This window comes from Ovis aries, chromosome 6 (genome assembly GCF_016772045.2).
Source record: "Ovis aries strain OAR_USU_Benz2616 breed Rambouillet chromosome 6, ARS-UI_Ramb_v3.0, whole genome shotgun sequence".
Lineage (NCBI taxonomy): Eukaryota > Metazoa > Chordata > Mammalia > Artiodactyla > Bovidae > Ovis > Ovis aries.
In genome coordinates, this window is record NC_056059.1 from 84,605,541 (window position 1) to 84,631,272 (window position 25,732).

Sequence of the window (25,732 nt, forward strand, 5' to 3'; positions counted from 1 at the left end):
TCAGAACAAAGAGTGAAAAGGCATTAGAAATAAAATAATGCAGGAGCATCCAAGGAAAAACCTTATTGAAGAGAAAATCATAGTCTGATTTTGGGTAGGCTTAAAGTGAGGATAATCAAAAGGGGCTGGCCTTTATGTGCTAAGTCACTTCAGTGGTGTCCAACTCTTTGAGACCCTAGGACTATAGTCCATCAGGCTCCTCTGTCCATGGGATTCTCTAGGCAAGAATATCAGAGTTGAGTTGCCATGCCCTCTCCAGGGGATCTTTCCAACCCAGGGATCGAAACCATGTCTCCTGCATCTCTTTCATTGGCAGGCAGATTCTTTACCACTGCTGCCACCTGGGAAGCCCCAAGCCAAGTTTACATACCTTAATTTGATAACATGAGATTTGATAAACCGACCCTCTCCAGAATGTTGAAATATCCTAGACATCTGAATAGAAAAAAATTTAAAGTGTTAATCCTAAGAAAATGTTACTCTTCATCTTATCTAGAGACATATGGATAAGTTAAGGATGCATTTGTTCCCAGACTTCTGAACTGGCTATATGCAGTGGTAAGACTTAAACCAAGGTCTAATCCTTGTAAAACTGAACAGTCTTATCATTATAGTTTGATTCTGCTCTAACATGATGTAACAGAGTCATGTACATTGTAGAGTTGTTTTGAGGATAAAAAAAAACAATGTATACCACATGTCACACATTGCTGATATACTAAACACTATTCATAATGTTCATTTTGATTGTCAAATAATTTAAACTATTGGTGCTATTTTTCAAGGCAGCATTCACCTACCATGTATTTTCCTCATTCTCCAATATGGCATTCTAATCTCTATTGGTATCAATTTGCTTATTTCTCACATGAATATCCCTTATGAGAGCATTTGACATAATATGTATCAACATCTGTCATGTGACTCTGATACCCTCACTTGTTAATCTTCTCTTTGGCAGGTCTATATTTCATCACACTTCATACTGTCAGCATTTTATTACTTGGCTTTTTTAGTCTGAACCATTGAAGGATTTTGGATATTCTGTGAAATTATCTCCTAAAGTTACCTGATCCCCAAAAGAGTATTGAGGCACTGCCTGAAAAGATTAAAACAAACAAACAAACAAACAAACACCAGAGTGAAAGTCAAAATTCAGAAATTGCAGGTCCGTGTAAGTTTACGTAGGGACCAGTTCCATGGTAATCTTGCCTTCTTTGGGAAGAGGGAATATTGGTTCCCTTGCCCAATAGATTCTTCCTTCTCCTTGATTCCTCTAAATTAATAACAGTGCTCAGTAGATTTTACCTCATTAAATACTGAATTTCCCTCTCCCTTCCATCTCACTGCTGTGGTCTAAAAATCAGCTCCTTCAAAACTTGCGTTCAGGCTTTTGCAGTGTTCCCCTCACTGGCACCTTTATGTGATTCAACTCTGTCTTTCCTCCCCTACTTGTTACCCAATATGCCAGCAGCCAGGACGAGATCCCTAAAGCACAAGTCTGAGTATATTACACTCCTGCTTGAAACCCAGTGTCTCTTAGTATGAGCTCCACAATCTTAACCCTTCATGGGCCTTGTTGTTGTTGCTGTTTAGTCACTCAGTTGTATCTGACTCTTTGAGACCCCATGGACCGCAGCATGCCAGGCTTCTCTGTTCTTCATTATCTCCCAGAGTTTACTCAGACTCATGGCCATTGAATTGGTGATGCCATCCAACCATCTCATCCTCTCTCGTCCCCTTCTCCTCCTGCCTTCAATCTTTCCCAGCATCAGGGTCTTCTCTAATGAGTCAGTTCTTCACATCAGGTGGCCAAAGTATTGGAGCTTCAGCTTCAGCATCAGTCCTTCCAATTAATATTCAGGGTTAATTTTCTTTATGATTGACTGGTTTGATCTCCTTGCAGTCCAAGGGACTCTCAAGAGTCTTCTCCAGCACTACAGTTCAAAAGTATCAATTCTTTGTCCCTCATCTATCTTTATGGTCCAACCCTTACATCTGTATATAACTACTGGAAAAACCATAGCTTTGATTATATGGACTTTTGTGAGCAAAGTGATGTATCTGCTTTTTAATACAGTGTCTAGGTTTGTTATAGCTTTTCTTCCAAGGAGCAAGCAAATTCTTGTTTTACGGATGCAGTTACCATCCACAGTGCTTTTGGGGGCCCAAGAAAATAAAGACTGTCACTGTTTCCATTTTTTCTCCATCTGATTGCCAGAAAGTTATGGGACTGCATGCCATGATCTTACTTTTTTGAATGTTGAATTTTAATCCAGCTTTCTCATTACCCTCTTTTATCCTCATCAAGAAATTCTTTAGTTCTTCTTCGCATTCTGCCATTAGAGTGGTATCATCTGCATATCATGGTCCTTTTTTAATCCTGCTCCTATTATCTTCTTTATTACCTGTTCTTTCCTAATCTTACTGTCCTGGTTCACACCTTTACAATTTTGCACACTCATTTCCCTCTTCCTTCAGTATACTTTTTTTTTTTTTCAGGTAAGTTTCTTCAATGACAATTATGGTATTCTTCAGTGACAACTAACTTGTCTTTGACTTGCCTTCCTCAAACAAAATTAAATTCTCCTTTTCATGGTAAATAGATGGAGAAACAGTGGAAACAGTGGCAGACTTTATTTATTTTTTATTTTTTGGCTCCCAAATAGCTGCAGATGGTGACTGCAGCCATGAAATTAAAAGACTCTTACTCCTTGGAAGGAAAGTTATGGTTATGAGCAACCTAGACTGCATATTAAAAAGCAGAGATATTACTTTGCCAACAAAGGTCCATCTAGTCCAGGCTACAGTTTTTCCAGTAGTCATGTATGGATATGAGAATTGGACTATAAAGAAAGCTGAGCGCTGAAGACTTGATCCTTCTGAACTGTGGTGTTGGACAGACTCTTGAGAGTCCCTTGAACTGCAAGGAGATCCAACCAGTCCATCCTAAAAGAGATCAGTCCTGAATGTTCATTGGAAGGACTGATGTTGAAGCTGAAACTCCAATATTTTGGCCTGATGCGAAGAGCTGACTCAGTGGAAAAGACACTGATGCTGGGAAAGATTGAGGGCAGGAGAAGGGGATTACAGAAGATGAGATAGTTGGATGGCATCATCGACTCAATGGGCATGAGTTTGGGTAAACTCTTGAAGTTGGTGATGGACAGGGAGGTCTGTCATGCTGCAGTCCATGGGGTTGCAAAGAGTTGGAAGTGACTGAGTGACTGAACTGAACTGAACTGAAGCCACCCCAGCATCTTGCACATGATTCTATCATAGCAATTATCACACTGGTTTACAATTGTCTTTCCCACTCTGGACTGTATGTTTATTGTTTGACACAATGCCTGGTCCACAGTAAATGCTCAATGTATGTTAGATGGATTAAATAAATGAATGAATAAATGAGAAAATGAATGAAAGTTCAAGAATACCATAAAGGAGAGAAAATAATAACATGGCTGTTTTTGCTTTATCTGCAAATAATGTTGCCAAGGGTAAGTTAAACTCTGTGGGAATCTAAAGCAAGGCAGAAGCCAGGAGACCCCAGTAGTGACTTCTACCCCCTTCATAAGTGGTCATTCCAGGGGTTTGGAGCAGTTCTGATTTATGTCACTTCTGATTCACTAAGTTTTTCAGAACACATTTCATTTTCATTTCTCAAGGAACAAGGAGAAAATGTGATGTTAAGATCTCTGCATATGTGCAGGCATGCTCACATGTCTGACTCTTTTGTGATCTTATGGATCATAGCCTCTGCTCATCTGTCCATGGATGTCCCCAGGCAAGAATACTGGAGTAAGTAACCAGTCCCTTCTTCAGAGGATCTTCTCAACCCAGGGATCAAACCCACATCTCCTGCATCCTGCTTTGGCAGGCAGATTCTTTACCACTGAGTCATCTGGGAAGCCCTTAAGATTTTTAGCACTTTAATATAAATGGCCTCTGAAATTCTGAACTGTGTACATAATGGCACTGTAGGAAAGGATCAGGATTCTGTCATATCAGAGTGTAAGAAATTACTAAGAATCTATTTGAACTAAAATGTGATATTAATAAGACCATGGTCCCTTGAGGAGTTGACCTCTATTTAAAAAATGAGTAGATTCTGGTATAGTACACTATTGGTGTAACCACTAATAATAGCTTGCATGTATTAAGTCCATACTACATGGTAGGCATTGGACCAGCTCCTTAGTCAACTTCATACAGCCTTATGAGGAGAGTATTTTCTTTATTCTCATCAGTCCCATTTTATAGGTGAAAAAAACTGAAGCTCAAGACACTTAATTGTCTAAATTGGCATTGGAAGTGGTTGTTCTGCCATGTGAACCCAGGATATCTGGCTCGAGATCTTGTATTCTTAAGCATTAAGTGACATTGACAACCCCAAGTTACTTACATGCCTGATGACAGATTTCCAGGTTGGTGAAGGTAGAGGTTTGGGGGCAGGAAGCCCTTAAAGAAGTCCTCAAAGCATCTTTTATTTCCTGAATCTAAACCTAATAAAAGATAATCTCCTAGGAGTTTGCTTTTTTTCTGCTTCTAGTTTAACAAGGCTAAGGGGACCACTTCTTTTTGGACACCTAATCATTGCTGTAACCAATTTCTGGAGAAGTTAAATCTATGTTTATATTTATCTACTGGAAGATCAGTATATATAAGTAAATGTTATATTTAGTCCAAATTACAAAAAATTAATTGTATCCTTCTGTTTTTAATGGTCTAAACTTAAGAATGGTTTGGCTTGGAAACTAACAGAGATCATTCTGTTGTTTTTGAGATTGCATCCAAGTACTGCATTTTGGCCTCTTTTGTTAACTATGATGGTTACTCCATTTCTTCTAAGGATTCTTGCCCACAGTAGTATATATGATGGTCATCTGAGTTAAATTCACCCATTCCAGTCCATTTTAGTTCCCTGATTCCTAAAATGTTGGCGTTCACTCTGGCCATCTCCTGTTTGACCACTTCCAATTCGCTTTGATTCATGGACCTGACATTCCAGGTTCCTATGCAAGATAGCTCTTTATAGCATTGCACCTTGTGTGCATCAAGAGCCACATCCACAACTGAATGATCTCTGTTCATTTCCAAGGTAAACCACTCAATATCAGGGTAATCTAAGTCTATACCCAGACCAATAATGCTGCAGAAGCTGAAGTTGAAAGGTTCTATGAAGACCTACAAGACCTTTTAGAACTAATACCCAAAAAAGATATCATTTTCATTATAGGGGACTGGAATGCAAAAGTAGGAAGTCAAGAAACACCTGGAGAAACAGACAAATTTGTCCTTGGAGTAGCAAACACCCTCTTCCAAGAACACAAGCGAAGACCTTACACATGGACATCACCAGATGTCAATACTGAAATCAAACTGATTACATTCTTTGCAGTCAAAGATGTAGAAGCTCTATACAGTCAGCAAAAACAAGACCAGAAGCTGACTTTGGCTCAGATTATAAACTCTTTATTTCCAAATTCAGGCTTAAATTTAAGAAAGTAGGGAAAACCACTAGGCCATTCAGGTATGACCTAAATTAAATACTTTACAATTATACAATGGAAATGGGAAATAGATTTAAGGGACTAGATCTGATTGACAGAGTACTGATGAAGTATGGATGGAGGTTTGTGACATTGTACAGGAGACAGGGATTAAGACCATCCCCAAGAAAAAGAAATGCCAAAAAGCAAAATGGCTCTCTGAGGAGGCCTTACAAAAAGCTGTCAAAAGAAGAGAAGCAAAATACAAAGGAAAAAAGGAAAGATATACCCATTTAAATGCAGAGTTCCAAAGAATAGCAAGGAGAGATAAGAAAGCCTTCCTCAGAGATCTGTGCAAAGAAATAGAGGAAAGCAATAGAATGGGAAAGACTAGAGACCGCTTTAAGAAAATTAGAGATACCAAGGGAACATTTCATGCAAAGATGGGCACAATAAAGGATAGAAATGTTATGGACCTAACAGAAGCAGAAGATATTAAGAAGAGGTGGCAAGAATACACAGAAGAACTGTGCAAAAAAGATCTTCATGACCCAGATAATCACGATGGTGTGTTCACTCACCTAGAGCCAGACATCGTGGGATGTGAAGTTAAGTGGGCCTTAGGAGACATCACTATGAAAAAAGCTAGTGGAGGCAATGGAATTTTCATTGAACTAGTTCAAATCCTAAAAGATGAAGCAGTGAAAGTGCTGCACTTAATATGCCAGCACATTTGGAAAACTCAGCAGTGGTCACAAGACTGGAAAACGTCAGTGTGCATTCCAATCCCAAAGAAAAGCAATGCCAAAGAACGTTCAAACTACTGCACAATTGCACTCATCTCACACACTAGTGAAGTAATGCTCAAAATTCTCCAAGCCAGGCTTCAACAATATGTGAATCATGAACTTCCAGATGTTCAAGCTGGTTTTAGAAAAGGCAGAGGAACCAGAGATCAAATTACCAATGTCCGATGGATCATGGAGAAAGCAAGAGAGTTCCAGAAAAACATCCACTTCTGCTTTATTGACTATACCAAAGCCTTTGACTGTGTGGATCACAATAAACGGTGGAAAATTCTGAAAGAGATGGGAATACCCTACCACTTGACCTGCCTCTTGAAAAATCTGTATGCAAGTCAGGAAGCAACAGTTAGAACCGGACATGGAACAACAGACTGGTTCCAAATAAGAAAAGGAGTATGTCAAGGCTGTATATTGTCACCTTGCTTATTTAACTTATATGCAGAGTACATCATGAGAAACGCTGGGCTGGAGGAAGTACAAGCTGGAATCAAAATTGCTGGGAGAAATATCAATAATCTCAGATATACAGATGACAACATCCTTAATGCAGAAGGTGAAGAAGAACTAAAGAGCCTCTTGATGAAGGTGAAAGAGGAGAGTGAAAAAGTTGGCTTAAAGCTCAACATTCAGAAAAGTAAGATCATAGCATCTGGTCCCATCACTTCATGGCAGATAGATGGGGAAACAGTGGAAACAGTGTCAGACTTTATTTTGGGGGGCTGAAAAATCACTGTAGATGGTGATTGAAACCATGGAATTAAAAGATGCTTACTCCTTGGAAGGAAAGTTACAACCAACCTAGACTGCATATTAAAAAGCAGAGACATTACTTTGCCAACAAAGGTCCACCTAGTCAAGGATACAATTTTTCCAGTAGTCATGTATAGATGTGAGAGTTGGACTATAAAGAAACCTGAGCACCAAAGAATTGATGCTTTTGAACTGTGGTGTTGGAGAAGACTCTTGAGCATCCCTTGGACTACAAGGAGATCCAATCAGTCCATCCTAAAAGAGATCAGTTCTGAGTGTTCATTGGAAGGACTAATGTTGAAGCTGAAACTCCAATAATTTGGCCACCTGATGTGAAGAGCTGACTCATTGGAAAAGACCCTGATGCTGGGAAAGATTGAAGACAGGAGAAGGGTGCGACAGAGGATGAGATGGTTGGATGGCATCATTGACTCAATGGGCGTGAGTTTGGGTAAACTCTGGGAGTTGGTGATGGACAGGGAGGCTTGTCAAGCTGCAGTCCATTTGGTCACAAAGACTGAACACTACTGAGGGACTGAACAGAACTGAACTGAACTGAAACCTAAGATTACTAGAGAGTACCCCATTTTAAACAAGATAATGACGAAGCCCGTTTGTTGTGGTTCAGTCACTAAGTCATATCCGACTCTTTGCTACCCCATGGAGTACAGTAAGCCAGGCTTCCCTTTCCTTTACTGAGCAGATAGCTCAAATTCATGTCCATTGCGTTGATGCTGTTATCCAACCATCTCATCCTCTGTTGCCCCCTTCTCCTCCTGCCCTTAATCTGGTAAAATGAAAATAAAACATTTTCCTTAAAATCAGACACAAACTGTAGCCCTTGATGTGACTCCAGGATCAAAATTAAAAGAGCATAATTGAAAAAATATGTGTGGCCCTGACTGAAAGTACACCCAGTAACCAAAAGTTACTGTCTTTGGCAAGCTTGAGCTTGTGCCTTCCCTCTGGCTGGGAACTGCATGCAGATTAGGTCTTTATGGAAGATTAGTAGTTACTGGTGAGAACTAGGAAATCCCTTTCTGGGCCTACCCATGAAAGTAATCAGACAAGTTCTGCAGATACCCTGCTTCTTTCAGGGGAAAAGCTACACACACACACACACACGCACACACACACACACACACCAACCAAACAAAAAAATACCCCCTTCCCAAACCACACTAGACTGCTTTCCTTTCCAAGGAAGCTTTTTGCTAGCTCAAAGAGATGTTTACTTCCTTGGAACCCCTAAAATACTGATTGTTTGAGTCATATATTAAACTATTATATTTTGCAATATAGCAGCTCTAGTATTATCATTCAGTCTTGTAAGCTCTTATATGTCATATCATTTGCTAAATAAATTATCTTTTTCTAATATTGTCCATGTCTAAACTTCTACATATAAACAATATTATACACTCCAAATAAAAAAGGAACTGTACTATGTAGACCTTGGCATTTTTCATTAGCTTGCACAAAAGAGGTACACAGTAACATTTTCATAAATTCATTGATTCTCCAGCTATGGTTAATCTTACTCAATGGTATGAAGAAAAAAAAATGCTGGCTTTTGCAGTGCTTCAAGACTCTTTCATTGTATCCATTGTTTCCTTTTTTTCTAACTTATCTGTTCATTCAGAACAATTGGCTAGAGAATCCCAGATTTGTTACTGTGACAATACTGGATAAAGAGTAGGAACAAAAAGCTGTGGTCCCTGGGCTCATAGAATAGAGAGAGAGCCAGTAATAAATAGTTAAATACAAAGGCTGGAATTTGCTGGTGGTCCAGAGTTTAGAACTCTACACTCGCACCGCTGAGAGCCTAGTTCAGTCCTTGTCAGAGAATTAAAATGCCACAAACTGTAGAATGGCCCCCCTAAAAGGTAACTAAAACAGTAAGGTAATTCAGGGTAATGGCTGAGGGTCTATAATTACCTCCAGAGAGGTAACATGATACATGAAGGATACAGGAAGGATCAGAAGGATCAGAAGAAGTAAGCAACAGAAAAAGTGGGATCAGGGGGTGCAGTTCCAGATAGAAGGAAAAAAATGTGTAGGTAATCTCAAAGAATTGATGCTTTTGAACTGTGGTGTTGGAGAAGACTTTTGAGAGTCCCTTGAACAGCAAGGAGATCCAACCAGTCTATCCTAGGGGAAATCAGTCCTGAATATTCATTGGAAGGACTGATGTTGAAGCTGAAACTCTAATACTTTGGCCACCTGATACGAAGAACTGACTCATGTGAAAAGACCTTGATGCTGGGAATGACTGAAGGCAGGAGGAAAAGGGCATGACAGAGGATGAGATGGTTGGATGCATCACTGACTCAATGGACATGAGTTTGAGTAAGCCCTGGGAGTTGGTGATGAATAGGGAAGCCTGGCGTACCGCAGTCCATGGGGTCACAAAGAGTCAGACTTGACTGAGTGACTGAACTGAACTGAATCTCAAAGAAGACCATTATGGTCAGAAAATAGTGAGCAAGGAGGAGAATGTAAAAGTTGGAAGAATAGTCAGAACCTCTGGGTACTAGATGCCAGCAGCTTTCCTCCTCCCAGTGTGACAATAACAAAAAAAAAAAAGTCTCCAGGAATTGTAAAATATCTTTAGGGAAACAAAAGTGCCCATAATTGGAAATCACTGGACCAGACTGTGGATCAAGGCAACTCAACCACAAAGGGAGTCTCTCTGCTCTAAAAGCTCCAGGAGAGACTCAGCACTTGGAAATACCACATGAGAAAAAGGAGACAGAGTGAAAAGAGGTTATAAAAGCTCATCACATTTCTACACACTGGTAAAAACCATTTTTAAAGAATGCACTTGGAAAAGATATCCATTAACAATGACCAAAAACAAACAAACCCCATATACACATAAAACCAAACAACCACAAAACAATCATCTCAGTTCAGTTCAGTTCAGCCGCTCAGTCGTGTCCAATTCTTTGCAACCCCATGAACTGCAGCACGCCAGGCCTCCCTGTCCATCACCAACTCCCGGAGTTCACTCAAACTCATGTCCATCGAGTTGGTGATGCCATCCAGCCATCTCATCCTCTGTCGTCCCTTCTCCTGCCCCCAATCCCTCCCAGGATCAGGGTCTTTCCAAATGAGTCGACTCTTTGCATGAGGTGACCAAAGTATTGGAGTTTCAGCTTCAGCATCAGTCCTTCCAGTGAACACCCAGGACTGATGTCCTTTAGGATGGACTGGTTGGATCTCCTTACAGTCCAGGGGACTCTCAAGAGTCTTCTCTAACTCCACAGTTCAAAAGCATCATTTCTTCAGCACTCAGCTTTCTTCACAGTCCAACTTCCACATCCATACATGACCACTGGAAAAACCATAGCCTTGACTAGATGGACCTTTGTTGTCAAAGTAATGTCTCTGCTTTTCAATATGCTTTCTAGGTTGGTCATAACTTTTCTTCCAAGGAGTAAGCGTCTTTTAATTTCACGGCTGCAGTCACCATCTGCAGTGATTTTGGAGCCCAAAAAATAAAGTCTGACACTGTTTCCCCATCTATCTGCCATGAAGTGATAGGACCATATGCCAGATCTTAGTTTTCTGAATGTTGAGCTTTAAGTCAACTTTTTCACTCTCCTCTTTCACTTTCATCAAGAGGCTTTTTAGTTCCTCTTCACTTTCTGCCATAAGGGTGGTGTCATCTGCATATCTGAGGTTATTGATATTTCTCCCAGCAATCTTCATTCCAGCTTGTGTTTCTTCCAGTCCAGCGTTTCTCATGATGTACTCTGTATAGAAGTTAAATAAGCACGCTGGCAATATACAGCCTTGACATACTCCTTTTCCTATTTGGAACCAGTCTATTGTTCCATGTCCAGTTCTAACTGTTGCTTCCTGACTTGTATATAGGTTTCTCAAGAGGCAGGTCAGGTGGTCTGGTATTCCCATCTCTTTCAGAATTTTCCACAGTTTATTGTGATCCACACGGTCAAAGGCTTTGGTATAGTCAATAAAGCAGAAATAGATGTTTTTCTGGTACTCTCTTGCTTTCTCCATGATCCAGCAGACATTGGCAATTTGATCTCTGGTTCCTTTGCCTTTTCTAAAACCAGCTTGAACATCTGGAAGTTCACAGTTCATGTACTGCTGAAGCCTGGCTTTCAGAATTTTGAGCATTACTTCATTAGGGTGTGAGACGGGTGCAATAGGTGGTAGTTTGAGCATTCTTTGGCATTGACTTTCTTTCGGATTGGAATGAAACAATCATCTAGGATTAAATTTAACTAAGATATACGAGACATTTAAGAAAATAATTTTAAAGCTCTATTGAAATATAGCAAATAAATATAAATGGTGTCAATTATTTCTCTAGATTTCTACATTTGAAGCACGCTAAATCAAAACCTCAATATGAGGGTGTGTGTGTGTGTGTGTGTGTGTGTGTGTGTGTGTGTGTTTGCTTGGTATGGGAAATAAAAAGGACAAGAAAAACTACAGTATACCTGAAAGAGATGATGATAAATCCAGGTGTATGGGTTGAATGCTGGCCCCCTAAAGATACATTTGACTCTGGGAATGTGTAAATGTGTCCTTACTTGGCAAAGAGTCTTTGCAGGTATAATTAAGTATATCAAGATGAGACCAGTGTAGACATCATCCAGGAACACTTTGAATCCAATGATAAGTATCCTCATCAGAGTAGAGAAACAAAGAAACCCGGAGAAGGCCAGGTGAAGATGGAGACAGAGATCAAGTTCATGTAGTCACATGACAAGGAATGCCTGAGGCTACCAGAAGTTGGAAGAAGCAAAGAAGAACTCTTCTCTAGAGACTTCCAAGGCTGCTGACATCTTGATTTTAAGATTTCTGGTCTCCATAACTGTGAGGGAATAAATTTCTGTTGTTTCAAGTCACTAGTTTTTTGTAATTTGCTACAGCAGTCCTAGGAAATTAGTACAACAGGTATTGACACATTGTCAAACTGTAGAGGTTAAAGTATCACAGTAATGACCCAGTGAAAAACAAGCTGTTGGATGGAACAGATTACAGATCCCAGCAGTATTCCACATCATATATGGAAACTTGAATTGTGGTGGAAATGACATGGCAGATCAACCAGGAAAGGACTGACTATTCAATCAGTGGTGCTAAAACAACTGTTTATTCACATAGGGGGAAAGAACAAACTTAAATCCCTAAATCAACCATGCTACACCACTATTAGTCATGCAATAGCCGAGACAGGGAAGCAAACTAGGTGTTCATTGATGAATAACTGGATAAAAAAGATGTGGCATAGACATGAAGTGAAGTGAAGTCGCTCAGTCGTGTCCAGCTCTTTGCGACCCCATGGACTGTAGCCTATCAGGCTCCTCTGTCCATGGGATTTTCCAGGCAAGAGTGCTGGAGTGGATTGCCATTTCCTTCTCCAGGGGATCTTCTCGACCCAGGAATTGAACCTGGGTCTCCCGCATTGCAGGCAGATGCTTTACCACCTGAGCCAACTATTCAGACATAGACAAGAATGAAATCTTGCTATTTTTGACAATTTACTGATGGACTTTGAAGGCGTTATGCTAAATGAAGTAGGTCAGACAGAGAAAGATAAATACCATATGATCTCAATGATATAGAATGTAACCAAACAAGAAAAACCCACAAATTCATATCTAGAGAACAGATTGCTGGTTGCCAGGAGTGAGAGATGAGTGTTAGGCAAAACGGGCTGAGGTGGTCAAAGGTGCAAGCTTCCAGTTATAAAATAAGTAAGTTCTTTGGGATATAATGTGTAACATGGTGACTGTATCTACTAACACTTCATTGTATATTTGAAAGTTGCTAAGAGAGTAAATCTTAAAAGTTCTCATCATAAGAAAAAAAATTATTACTACCTATGGTGTTTCATGTTAACTACACTTATGGTGGTGTTCCTTCTCAATTTATACAAATATCAACCATTATGTTGTACATCTGAAACTAACATAATGTTATATATCAATTATATTTCAATTACAAATAAAAATTCTAAATAAAGCCACCTACAAATAAAGTTGAAAAAGAACTGTGGCAACAAAACTGTAAAAACATTGTCCTATTTAAATGCAAAACCCTATCTACATAGGTACGAAAAATAAACCAGTGTTTGTTTTCAAACTTTAGAATGGAACTACATATAATCAAGCTATATAAGAATAAACAGCCAAATAAAATGCAAATACTTTCTTATGTTGTTAACAATTAAGAGAAAGGAGAGTACAATTAAGAGTGGGAGTGCTAAAGTCCTCCTCCCTTAATTAAGGGATAGTCTGTTTGACATATGGTAATGTATATGTTTCAATGCTATTCTCTCAAATCATCCCACCCTGTCCTTCTCCCACTGTGTCCAAAAGTCTATTTTTTATGTCTGTGTCTCCTTTGCTGCCCTGCACGTAGGATCATTGGTACTATCTTTCTAGATTCCATATATATGAGTTAATATATGATATTTGTCTTTCTATTTCTGACTTACTTCACTAAGTATAATAGGCTCTAGGTTCATCCACTATGTTAGAACTGACTCAAATGTGTTCCTTTCTATAGCTGAGTAATATTCCATTGTGTCTATGTACTACAACTTCCTTATCCATTCATCTGCCAGAGGGGTGGGGTAGATGGGGAGTTTCGAGGGGGATTCAGGATGGAGGGTCACATGTATGCCAATGACTGATTCATGTTGATGTATGGTAGAAGCCATCACAATATTATAATGTAATTATCTTCTAATTTAAATAAGTAAGGAATTAAAAAAGAGAGATAGTGTCTATAGCTAATCATAAAAACCATACTAATTTAAGTCCGCTTTCTATAGACCCCTTACTTCCTTGTTAGAATAACTCTCATGACTTTAATTATACTCTAGTCCAATGCTGTGGGTTTTGCTAAAGAAATCTATAGTCTCTAAGGACATATTTTTTATTAAACAAAAATAAACTCTTTTATTTGACTTTCTACTATAACAGGCAAGGATTTTGCTTGCCTGATATACTTTAAAAAATTAGAAATGCCTTGATAATTGCCTAGGTTTTCAAGGAAAGCCAAAATAATTGAGGGACATAACTAAATTTGAGATTGATAAGAATCATAGACACACAGTCTTGTATGTGACTCTTTATGTGTTTCAAAATCAAAACCACAAAATGACGAGACAAAGCATCACAATCCTATTTTCTTATGTTGAAAGAAAAGTTTAAGGAAAATGAACCGAGAAAGGAAATCAAGAGTTTAAAAATTGATCTGTTTTTAACAGAGAAATTTAAATTTAAACATAACTTAAACTGAGAATACCTGTTTCAACCAACAATTTCCTCAGAGGTTAATTTGTTGCCTACTCTAATATGTTTAATGGCATATGACATTACTCTAAATATTTTACATACATTATGCTAAAACTGTATGACCTACTATATTATCCTCATTTTATAGAAGAAGAAACTGAGCCATGGAGAAATTATGTTCCTATAACAATCACATTCAATGTCAGGCAGAGAAACATTCATAAGCTTTCAAAATTTCTATTGGGCTTACCATTCTCTCAATCTGATGACTCCTTTCTATAAACTGTTTTGAGGTTCTCATTCCATAACATTCTCTATATTTTATATTTGTAGCTTTAAAAGAGGCAAGATAGTAGAATGACTTATCATCTGAAAGGTAAAAATAAACAAAAGATTCATGCTTAGACATGATCAATTGCTTGTCCCCTTCCCTCAGGAAATCGATTTACAATAACACAGCTTATTTCTTCTTATCATTATATAATTAGTCATAGTCATTTTTTAAAATATTGTGTAATTTTTATCATTGCATCCAGCTAAAATAGATTATACTTTCAGAACCTCCATTTCTAGTGTCTATGCATATAAAATTTTTCACACAATCAGATACACAACATACAATAAAAATTCAAATGCTGAAAACAATTGCTGACAGTCATATAATAAAAATTATCATTTTCCTTAAAGAATTTTAATATAGGTATATTATAAGTGAGCTGCATTATGAAGCTATATCGAACGGGTGATCACTTTTTTCTACACTAATGACAAACTTACTTAAATATAAACCAGTATTTTAAATCTGCATTTCCTTTTTGCCCATGCAGGCATCAATTTTCTGTAATGGACTCTTAACAAACCACTGTCGCTGCCATTGTTAAGGGCAAAACAGTTATTATATCTAAGGCCATATTTATTTTGGTCTTTTTCAAAAATCATCTTGATTTCTTAGCGGACTTAATCATATTCCTTGAAAGCTTGTCTCTGGCTTTATGAAGCCATCTTCTGATTTTCTCTCTTGCTCTTGGCCTCTCACCGGTTACTTTGGAGAACTCTGTAGTTCTGTCCTTTGTTGTTGCTGAATAGTGGCCAAGTCGTGTTCGACTCTTTTGCAACTCAGCAGACTGTAGCACTCCAGGTTCTCTGTCCATGGGGTTATCCAGGCAAGAATACTGGAGTGGGTTACCATTTCCTTCTTCAAGGGATCTTCCTGACCCAGGGATTGAACCCATGTCTCCTACAATGGCAGGCAGATTCTTTACCACTGAGCCACCAGGGAAGCCCACTTCTATCCTTAACCAGGATTATTTATCTCTTTTTAGATTCAAACCTTGCTTCATATCCTGTTTTCTATCTTCTGAACAACTTACACGTCTATACATTCACCCAAGTTCAGTTCAGTTCAGTTGTCGCTCAGTCGTGTCTGACTCTTTGTGACCCCATGAATCGCAGCACCCCAGACCTCCCTGTCCATCACCATCTCCCGGAGTTCACTCAGACTCAATCCATTGAGTCCGTGATGCCATCCAGCAATCTCATCCTCTGTCGTCCCCTTCTCCTCCTGCCCCCAATCTCTCCCAGCATCAGAATCTTTTCCAATGAGTCAACTCTTCACATGAGGTGGCCAAAGTACTGGAGCTTCAGCTTTAGCATCATTCCTTCCAAAGAAATCCCAGGGTTGATCTCTTTCAGAATGGACTGGTTGGATCTCTTGCAGTCCAAGGTACCAAGAGTCTCTCCAACACCACAGTTCAAACGCATCAATTCTTTGGCGCTCAGCCTTCTTCACAGTCCAACTGTCACATCCATATATGACCACTGGGAAAACCATAGCCTTGACTAGATGGACCTTAGTCGGCAAAGTAATGTCTCTGCTTTTCAATATGCTATCTAGGTTGGTCATAACTTTTCTTCCAAGGAGTAAGTGTCTTTTAATTTCATGGCTGCAGTCACCATCTGCAGTGATTTTGGAGCCCCCCAAAATAAAGTCTGACACTGTTTCTACTGTTTCCCATCTATTTCCCATGAAGCGATGGGACCAGATGCCACGATCTTCATTTTCTGAATGTCGAGCTTTAGCCAACTTTTTCGCTCTCCTCTTTCACTTTCATCAAGAGGCTTTTTAGCTCTTCTTCACTTTCTGCCATAAGGATGGTGTCATCTGCGTATCTGAGGTTATTGATATTTCTCCCAGCAATCTTGATTCCAGCTTGTGTTTCTTCCAGTCCAGCGTTTCTCATGATGTACTCTGCACATAAGTTAAATAAGCAGGGTGACAATATACAGCCTTGACGTACTCCTTTTCTTATTTGGAACCAGTCTATTGTTCCATGTCCAGTTCTAACTGTTGCTTCCTGATCTGCATACAGATTTCTCAAGAGGCAGGTCAGGTGGTCTGGTATTCCCATCTCTTTCAGAATTTTCCACAGTTTATTGTGATCCACACAGTCAAAGGCTTTGGCATAGTCAATAAAGCAGAAATAGATGTTTTCTGGAACTCTCTTGCTTTTTCGATGATCCAGCAGATGTTGGCAATTTGATCTCTTGTTCCTCTGCCTTTTCTAAAACCAGCTTGAACATCAGGGAGTTCACGGTTCATGTATTGCTGAAGTCTGGCTTGGAGAATTTTGAGCATTACTTTTCTAGCATGTGAGATGAGTGCAACTGTGTGGTAGTTGGAGCATTCTTTGGCATTGCCTTTCTTTGGGATTGGAATGAAAACTGACCATTTCCAGTCCTGTGGCCACTGCTGAGTTTTTCAAACTTGCTGGCATATTGGGTGCAGCACTTTCACAGCATCATCTTTCAGGATTTGAAAGAGCTCAACTGGAATTCCATCACCTCCACTAGCTTTGTTTGTAGTGATGCTTTGTAAGGCCCACTTGACTTCACATTCCAAGATGTCTGGCTCTAGATTAGTGATCACATCATCATGATTATCCGGGTCATGAAGATCTTTTTTGTACATTTCTTCCATGTATTCTTGCCACCTCTTCCTAATATCTCCTGCTTCTGTTAGGTCCAGACCATTTCTGTCCTTTGTCGAACCCATCTTTGCATGAAATGTTCCTTTGGTATCTCTAATTTTCTTGAAGAGATCTCTAGTCTTTCCCATTCTGTTGTTTTCCTCTATTTCTTTGCATTGATCATTGAGGAAGGCTTTCTTATCTCTCCTTGCTATTCTTTGGAACTCTGCATTCAGATGCTTATATCTTTCCTTTTCTCCTTTGCTTTTCACCTCTCTTCTTTTCACAGTTATTTGTAAGGCCTCCCCAGACAGCCATTTTGCTTTATTGCATTTCTTTTCCATGGGGATGGTCTTGATCCCTGTCTCCTGTAAATGTCACGAACCTCATTCCACAGTTCATCAGGCACGCTATCTATCAAATCTAGACCCTTAAATCTATTACTGACTTCCACTGTATAATCATAAGGGATTTGATTTAGGTTATACCTGAATGGTCTAGCGGTTTTCCCTACTTTCTTCAATTTAAGTCTGAATTTGGCAATAAGGAGTTCATGATCTGAGCCACAGTCAGCTCCCAGTCTTGTTTTTGTTGACTGTATAGAACTTCTCCATCTTTGGCTGCAAAGAATATAATCAATCTGATTTCGGTGTTGACCGTCTGGTGATGTCCATGTGTAGAGTCTTCTCTTGTGTTGTTGGAAGAGGGTGTTTGCTATGACCAGTGCATTTTCTTGGCAAAACTCTATTAGTCTTTGCCCTGCTTCATTCCGCATTCCAAGGCCAATCTTGCCTGTTATTCCAGGTGTTTCTTGATTTCCTACTTTTGCATTCCAATCCCCTAGAATGAAAAGGACATCTTTTTGGGTGTTAGTTGTAAAAGATCTTGTAGGTCTTCATAAAACCGTTCAACTTCAGTTTCTTCAGCGTTACTCGTTGGGGCATAGACTTGGATAACTGTGATATTGAATGGTTTGCCTTGGAAATGAACAGAGATCATTCTGTCGTTTTTGAAATTGCATCCAAGTACTGCATTTTGGCCTCTTTTGTTGACCATGATGGCTACTCCATTTCTTCTGATGGATTCCTGCCCGCAGTAGTAGATATAATGGTCATGTGAGTTAAATTCACCCATTCCAGTCCATTTTAGTTCGCTGATTCCTAGAATGTTGACATTCACTCTTGCCATCTCTTGGTTGACCACTTCCAATTTGCCTTGATTCATGGACCTGACAGTCCAGGTTCCTATGCAATATTGCTCTTTACAGCATCAGATCTTGCTTCTATCACCAGTCACATCCACAACTGGGTATTGTTTTTGCTTTGGCTCCATCTCTTCATTCTTTCTGGAGTTATTTCTCCACTGATCTCCAGTAGCATATTGGGCACCTAATGACCTGGGGAGTTCCTCTTTTGATATCCTATCATTTTGCCTTTTCCTACTGTTCATAGGGTTCTCAAGGCAAGAATACTGAAGCGGCTTGCCATTCCCTTCTCCAGTGTATCACGTTCTGTCAGACCTCTCCACCATGACCTGCCCGTCTTGGGTTGCCCCGCAGGCATGGCTTGATTTCATTGACTTAGACAAGGCTATGGTCCTAGTGTGATTAGATTGACTAGTTTTCTGTGAGTATGGTTTCAGTGTGTCTGCCCTCTGATGCCCTTTTGCAACACTTACCATCTTACTTGGGTTTCTCTTACCTTGGCATGGGATATCTCTTCATGGCTGGCTTAATTCTCATTTGCAATATCCCATTTTTCAGTCTTAAGATCTATGAATTCAACTTATTAATATCTTCTGAATCCCTTATCCCACCCAGAAGAGTTATATCCTTAATTCAGATCCTCATCACCCCCATAGCTAATGTCTATCCAAAACAAAATGACCTTTCTATTAAAAAAGTACTCTGCCTAGATTCTCTATCTTAAATTCTGTCATTACAATCTCCTTCATGACCCAGACTGGAAATTTTAAAGTACACTTTGATCTCTTCCTATTAATCAACAGATCCTGAAAATTTTATCTCCTAAATTGTAAAACTTCATCATCTTTTCACAAATTCTATTGTCATTAATGCTCTCATCCATTTCCTTATCATTTATTGTCTGGAAAGTGTAACAACTTTCTAACTGGTACCCTGCCTCCTGTCTTGTTTTCCTCAGTTCTATTCCCCACATACCAGCAGAAAAATCTTTTTAAATTGCAAATTTGACAATATCACTTCTCCAATTAAAACACTTTCATTTTTCTCCATTGCCAATGGAGAAGGAGTCACAACACTTTACTATGATCTATAAAGGTTTTCCTTGACCTAGGTCCTGCTTACCTCTTGAGCATATTTTTTGCCATGTTCCCTTAATAATTTCTGTTGAAACTACAGCAGACTGCTAATATTTGTCTGCATTCACCACACAGTCTTCTTAAAATTTTTCTTACATTATCCTTTTCATCTTTTTATAGACCACTCCACTGAAGTGTAGGAGCTTCAGCTTCAGCATCAATTCTTCCAGTGAATAGTCAGGGTTGATTTCCTTGAGGATTGACTGGTTGGATGTCCTTACAGTCCAAGGACCTACCTCTGTATTAATTTCCTATTGCTGCTGTGACCAGTGACCACCAATTTAGGTCAAAAGTTTGAAATAAGTTTTACAGGGCTCAAATTAAGACCTGTTTGTATGTCTGTTTGTTTTTCTGGAGGATCTAAGGGGTGAATCTTTTTCCTTGCCTTTTTTGGCTGCTAGAGGGATCCTGGTTCCTTGGCCTGTGGTTATACATCCATTGTTTTCCTCTTCCCTACTGCTATTGTCACCTAGCCTTTTTCCTTCTTTGGGCTTTTTGCCTGTCCTTTATAAAGATACTGGGATTACATTTAGGGCCCATCCAGAAAATCCAGACTAACAGCTCTTCAAAATCCTTGAAGTGATCACATCTGGAAAGCCCCTTTTGCAGTATGAGGTAACACTCATCAGTTACAAAGGCTAAGACACAGATGTATTGGGGTGTGGGGACATTATTCAACCTAACACAACTTCTATGATATTTTAAAAATACTTTTTCCCATTATTTGTATTATTCCTTCACTTTTTTATTTCTTGAACACATGAAATATTGAAGATGAACTGCATTCTAAACACAAAAGATATTAACAAGAAAGACAGAGGTTAATGTAGTTTATTACTTTATTATATGAGTTTAAGAAATGAATATGATCAATCCCCCAATAAAGTAGGTAAGCTAGTAAGCTGAGCACATTGGACAATAATTCATCCCCATTTGGGAATTCTTTCAAATATGGTTTTATTGTTATGGGTCATACAATTTTGTAAAATTTTTGGCAAAGTCTCAGTCATATGTGATTATAAATACACACACCAAAGACAAAGGTAAATGACTTTGGTTGATTGTCATTTGGTTTAAATGTGGTACTGACACTCTATTTTTTCACCTAAGGTAGAATAATTCTGAGTTTTTTCTTCTTCCTTCAGTCTTAGAACAATGTCTTTTTTCTTTCAAAAATAATGTTTAACCTTTAGCCCTTTAAAGATATTTTTCATGTAATTTTCTCATATTATTAGTTTTTCTTAGAGCATCTCATTAACATATTGATTTAAAATATATATATATTACACTCAACACATGATGTGATTTGTTTTTATTCTAAAGATAATGTTTTCATTCTTTTTAAAAAAATATGTATTTGTTTTCGATTGTCTTCATAATAATGTAAATATATCACAAGCATCACTGGCTGGAAATATGAAACATAGGACTCAATATTGGGGCAATCTATAATTTAACATCAGTAAAAGATTAATAATTAAAATGCTAATAGCATGCAAATGGAATTTTTATATGACTGAGAATTTCAAGATATTAAGTCATGGAGCACTGAGGCAATAGAAATGTGACCTGTATACTTACCCTCAACAACAAAATGAGTAACAATACCAATGGCAATTCCTATGATTGCTATGATTGCCAATGTGAAAAGAGATAGACTTATAGGGCCCCAGCATTGCTGTCTTCTTTGATATTCAACTTGTGGGTAATCAGCTTGTGAACATTCAAGTGGTCTGTGATAAACAGAAAGAAAAATAGTAAGGTTAAAAAAAAAATTGTAGTACAGTTCTATTCCAAGTCCATGTGTGATAGAATTCTGTGAAAATAGTTTCTACTGCTAATTCACAATAACATACTTAGATTTTGATAGGAACATGAGGTTTTGTTTACCCTCCCCCAGTACCTCAATCCCAGTATGTTTTAATTAAAGCTCTACTGATGTTGACATTGAAGGGAGGGCATCTCCCCTCTACATTTTGTCAAACACGTTGGCAATTTGAAATTTGGGTGGTGAAGTACAGAGGCTCATGTAATAAAAAGGTAATTTATAGATAACATCTTAATATTTTAAAACAGAAACTTTTAGCAACAAAGTTGCATAATAATCTCACTGGTATCTCTTGATTAAAAATAAAAGGTTTTAATATGTATACTTTTCAATGACCTTAAACTTTTTATTAATTGCTTATTTTAAAAGTAACAACATAATGGAGAAAAGATAGTCTCTTCAATAAGTGGATGCTGGGAAAACTGGACAACCATGTATAAAAGAATGAAATTAGAACACTTCCTAACACCACACACAAAGATAAACTTGAAATGAATTAAAGACCTAAAAGAAGACCAGAAACTAGAAGACTCTTAGAGGAAAATATAGGCAGAACACCCTTTGACATAATTCAGGGCAAGATCTTCTATGACCCACCTCCTAGAGTAATGGAAATAAAAACAAAACATAAACAAACAAGACAAATTAAAACCTTTTGCACAGTAAAAGAAACCACACATAAGATGAAAATACAGCCCTCAGAATGGGAGAAAATAATTGCAAATGAAGCAGTTGACAAAACATACAAGCAGTAGATACAACTCAATATCAGCAAAAAAAAAAAAAAAAAAAAAAAAGGCAGCCCAATCAAAAAATTGAAGAAGACCTAAACAGACATTTCTCCAAAGAACTCATCTGGATAGCTAATAAACAGATGAAAAGATGTATAACATCACTAATTATTAAAGAAATGCAAATCAAAACTACAATGAGGTACCACCTCACACTGGTAGGAATGGCCATCATCAAGTATCTACAAACAATAAATGCTGGAGAGAGTATGGATAAAAGGAAACCCTCTTGCACTGTTGGTGGGAATATAAAGTTACATAGCCACTATTGAGAATAGTATGGAGACCCCTTAACAGAAAACCAGGAATAAAACTACCATATGATCCAGCAATCCCACTACTAGGCATATACCCTGAGAAAACCTAAATTTAAAAAGATACATGTACCCCAATGTTCATTGCAGCACTATTTACAATAGTCAGGACATGGAAGAAGCCCCAGATGTTCATCAACAGATGAATGGATGAGAAAATGTGGTCCATATATACAATGGAATATTACAAGGAAAGAAATTGAGTCAGTTTTAGTAAAGTGGATGAATCTAGAGCCTGTTATACAGAGTGAAGCAAATCAGAAAGAGAAAAACAAATATCGTATATTAATGCACATATGTGAAATCTAGAAAATGATACTGATGAACTTATTTGTAGGGCAGCAACAGAGACACTGACATAAACAGACTTGTGGACACAGTGGAGGAAGGAATGGGTGGGATGAATTGAGAGAGTAGTGTTGAAACATATACATTACCATATGTAAACTAGCCAGTGGGAATTTGCTCTTTGGTTCAGGGAGTTCAACCCCATGGTCTGTGACAACCTAGAGGGATGTGATGGGGTGGGAGGTGGGAGGGAGGTTGAAGGGGGGGAAGACATATGTATCCCTATGGTTGACTCACGCTGATATATGGCAGAAACCAACAAAACCTTGCAAAGCAGTCATCCTCCAATTAAAATAAAAATTTTTTTAAAGAGCAACAACATTGCTCTTGAAGTTCTGACTACAGTTCTTCCCATTTTTATTAGTGAAACCACAAATTGCAAGTTATACTTGATAAGATTTCAGTCCCTACGGAAACTCATTTCCATTTTACACTTCTTGTTGTTGCTCAGTCGCTAAGTTGTGTCTGACTCTTTGTAACCCCATGGACCACAGCACGCCAGGCCTTGCTTTCCTTCAATATCTCCCAGAGTTTGATCAGACTCATGACCCTTGAGATGGTGATGCCATCCACCAATCTCATCCTCTGTTGCTCCCCTCTTCTGCCCTCAATCTTTCCCAGCATCTGGATCTCTTCCAGTGAGTCAGCTCTTTACATCAGGTGGCCAGAGTATTGGAGTTTCAACATCCTTCAGTGTCAGACTTAATTTTTTTGGGCTCCAAAATCACTGCAGATGGTGATTGCAGCCATGAAATTAAAAGACGCTTACTCCTTGGAAGAAAAGTTATGACCAACCTAGACAGTATATTCAAAAGCAGAGACATTACTTTTCCGACTAAGGTCTGTCTAGTCAAGGCTATGGTTTTTCCAGTGGTCATGTATGGATGTGAGAGTTGGACTGTGAAGAAAGCTGAGCACTGAAGAATTGATGCGTTTGAACTGTGGCATTGGAGAAGACTCTTGAGAGTCCCTTGGACTGCAAGGAGATCCAACCAGTCCATTCTGAGGGAGATCAGCCCTGGGATTTCTTTGGAAGGAATGATGCTAAAGCTGAAACTCCAATACTTTGGCCACCTCACGCGAAAAGTTGACTCATTGGAAAAGACTCTGATGGTTGGAGGGATTGGGGGCAGGAGAAGAAGGGAACGACAGAGGATGAGATGGCTGGATGGCATCATGGACTCGATGGACATGAGTCTGAGTGAACTCTGGGAGTTGGTGATGAATAGGGAAACCTGGCATGCTGTGATTCATGGGGTTGCAAAGAGTCAGACATGACTGAGTGACTGAACTGAACTGAATGAAAATTCCGGGTTGATTTTTCTTTAGAATTGACAGGTTTGATCTCCTTACTGTCCAAGGAACTCTTATGAGTCTTCAGCATCACAATTCAAAAGCATCAATTCTTTGGCACTCAGCCTTCTTTATGGTCCAACTCTCACATCTGTACATCACATTGGAAAAACCATAACTTTGACTATATGGACTTTTGTCAGCAAAGTGATGTCTCTGCTTTTTAATATGGTGTCTAAGTTTGTCACAGATTTCCTTCCAAGGAGCAAGCGCCTTTTAATTTTGTGGCTGCTGTCAACCTCTGCAGTTATTTTGGAGCCCATGAAAATAAAATCTGTCACTGCTTCCACATTTTCCCCTTCTACTTGCTGTGAAGTGATAGTACCAGATGCCATGAGCTTAGTATTTTGAATGTGGAGTTTTAAGTCAGATTTCACTCTCGTCTTTCACCCTCATCAAGAGTCTCTTTAGTTCCTCTTCACTTTCTGCCATTGAAAGTGAAAGTTAGTCACACAGTTGTGTCTAACTCTTTGAAAACCCATGGACTGTAGCCTACCTGGCTCCTTTGTCCATGGAATTCTCCAGGCAAAACTACTGGAGTGGGTTGTCATTTCCTTCTCTGATTTCTGCCCTTAGAGTGGTATCATCTGCAAATGTGAGGTTGTTGATATTTCTCTCAGCATTTTTGATTCTGGGTTTCCATAATGACACAGTTGGTAAAGAATCTGCCTGCAATGCAGGAGACCCAGGTTTGATCCTTGTGTTGGGAAGATCCCCTCAAGAAGGAAATGGTAACCTAAACTAACACTCTTGCCTGGAGAATTCCATGGACAGAGGAGACAGACAGGCTACAGTCCATGGGATCGCAAAGAGTCAGACACGACTGTGCGACTAACTTTCATTTTTCCACTTCCAACCTTGATGGCAGCTTGTGATTCATCCAGCCCAAGATTTCATATGATGTTCTCTGCATAGATGTTAAATAAGCAGGGTGAAAATATACAATCTTGATGTACTCCATTCTCAATTTTGAACTGGTCAGTTCCATGTCCAGTTTTAATTATTGCTACTTGACCGGCATACAGGTTTCTCAGGAGACAGACAAGGTGGTCTGGTATTCCCATCTAAGAATTTTCCAATTTGTTGTGATCCACACAGTCAAGGGCTTTCGCATAGTCAATAAAGCAGGAGTAAATGTTTTTCTGGAATTCTCTTGCTTTCTCTATGATCCAATGAATGTTGACAATTCGATCTCTTGTTCCTCTGCCTTTTCTAAATCCAGATTGCACATTTCGAAGTTCTCCGTTGATTAGACTGAAGGAGTTTGAACATCATCTTGTTGACATCTGAAGTGAGCACAACTGTGTGCTAGCTTGAATACTCTTTGGCATTTCCCTTCTTTGGGATTGGAATGAACACTGACGTTTTCTAGTCCTATGGCCACTGCTGTTTTCCAAATTTGCTGACACATTGAGTGCAACAGTTTAACTGCATTATATTTTAGGATTTGAAATAGCTCAG

At 38.9% G+C, this 25,732-nt stretch overlaps 1 protein-coding gene across 1 annotated transcript in view; it reads right to left on the bottom strand.

Moving 5' to 3' along the window:
* Positions 1-25,732, bottom strand: part of LOC101121519 (transmembrane serine protease 11F) — a 98,393-nt gene that overhangs the window by 23,805 nt on the left and 48,856 nt on the right. Inside the window, exons 3-5 of the mRNA XM_042251467.2 lie at positions 21,219-21,370; positions 14,582-14,700; positions 371-435 (exon numbers count right to left, since the gene is read on the bottom strand). Of these exons, the coding sequence (XP_042107401.1) occupies positions 371-435; positions 14,582-14,700; positions 21,219-21,370 (336 nt within the window). The remainder of the gene's footprint in view (positions 1-370; positions 436-14,581; positions 14,701-21,218; positions 21,371-25,732) is intronic.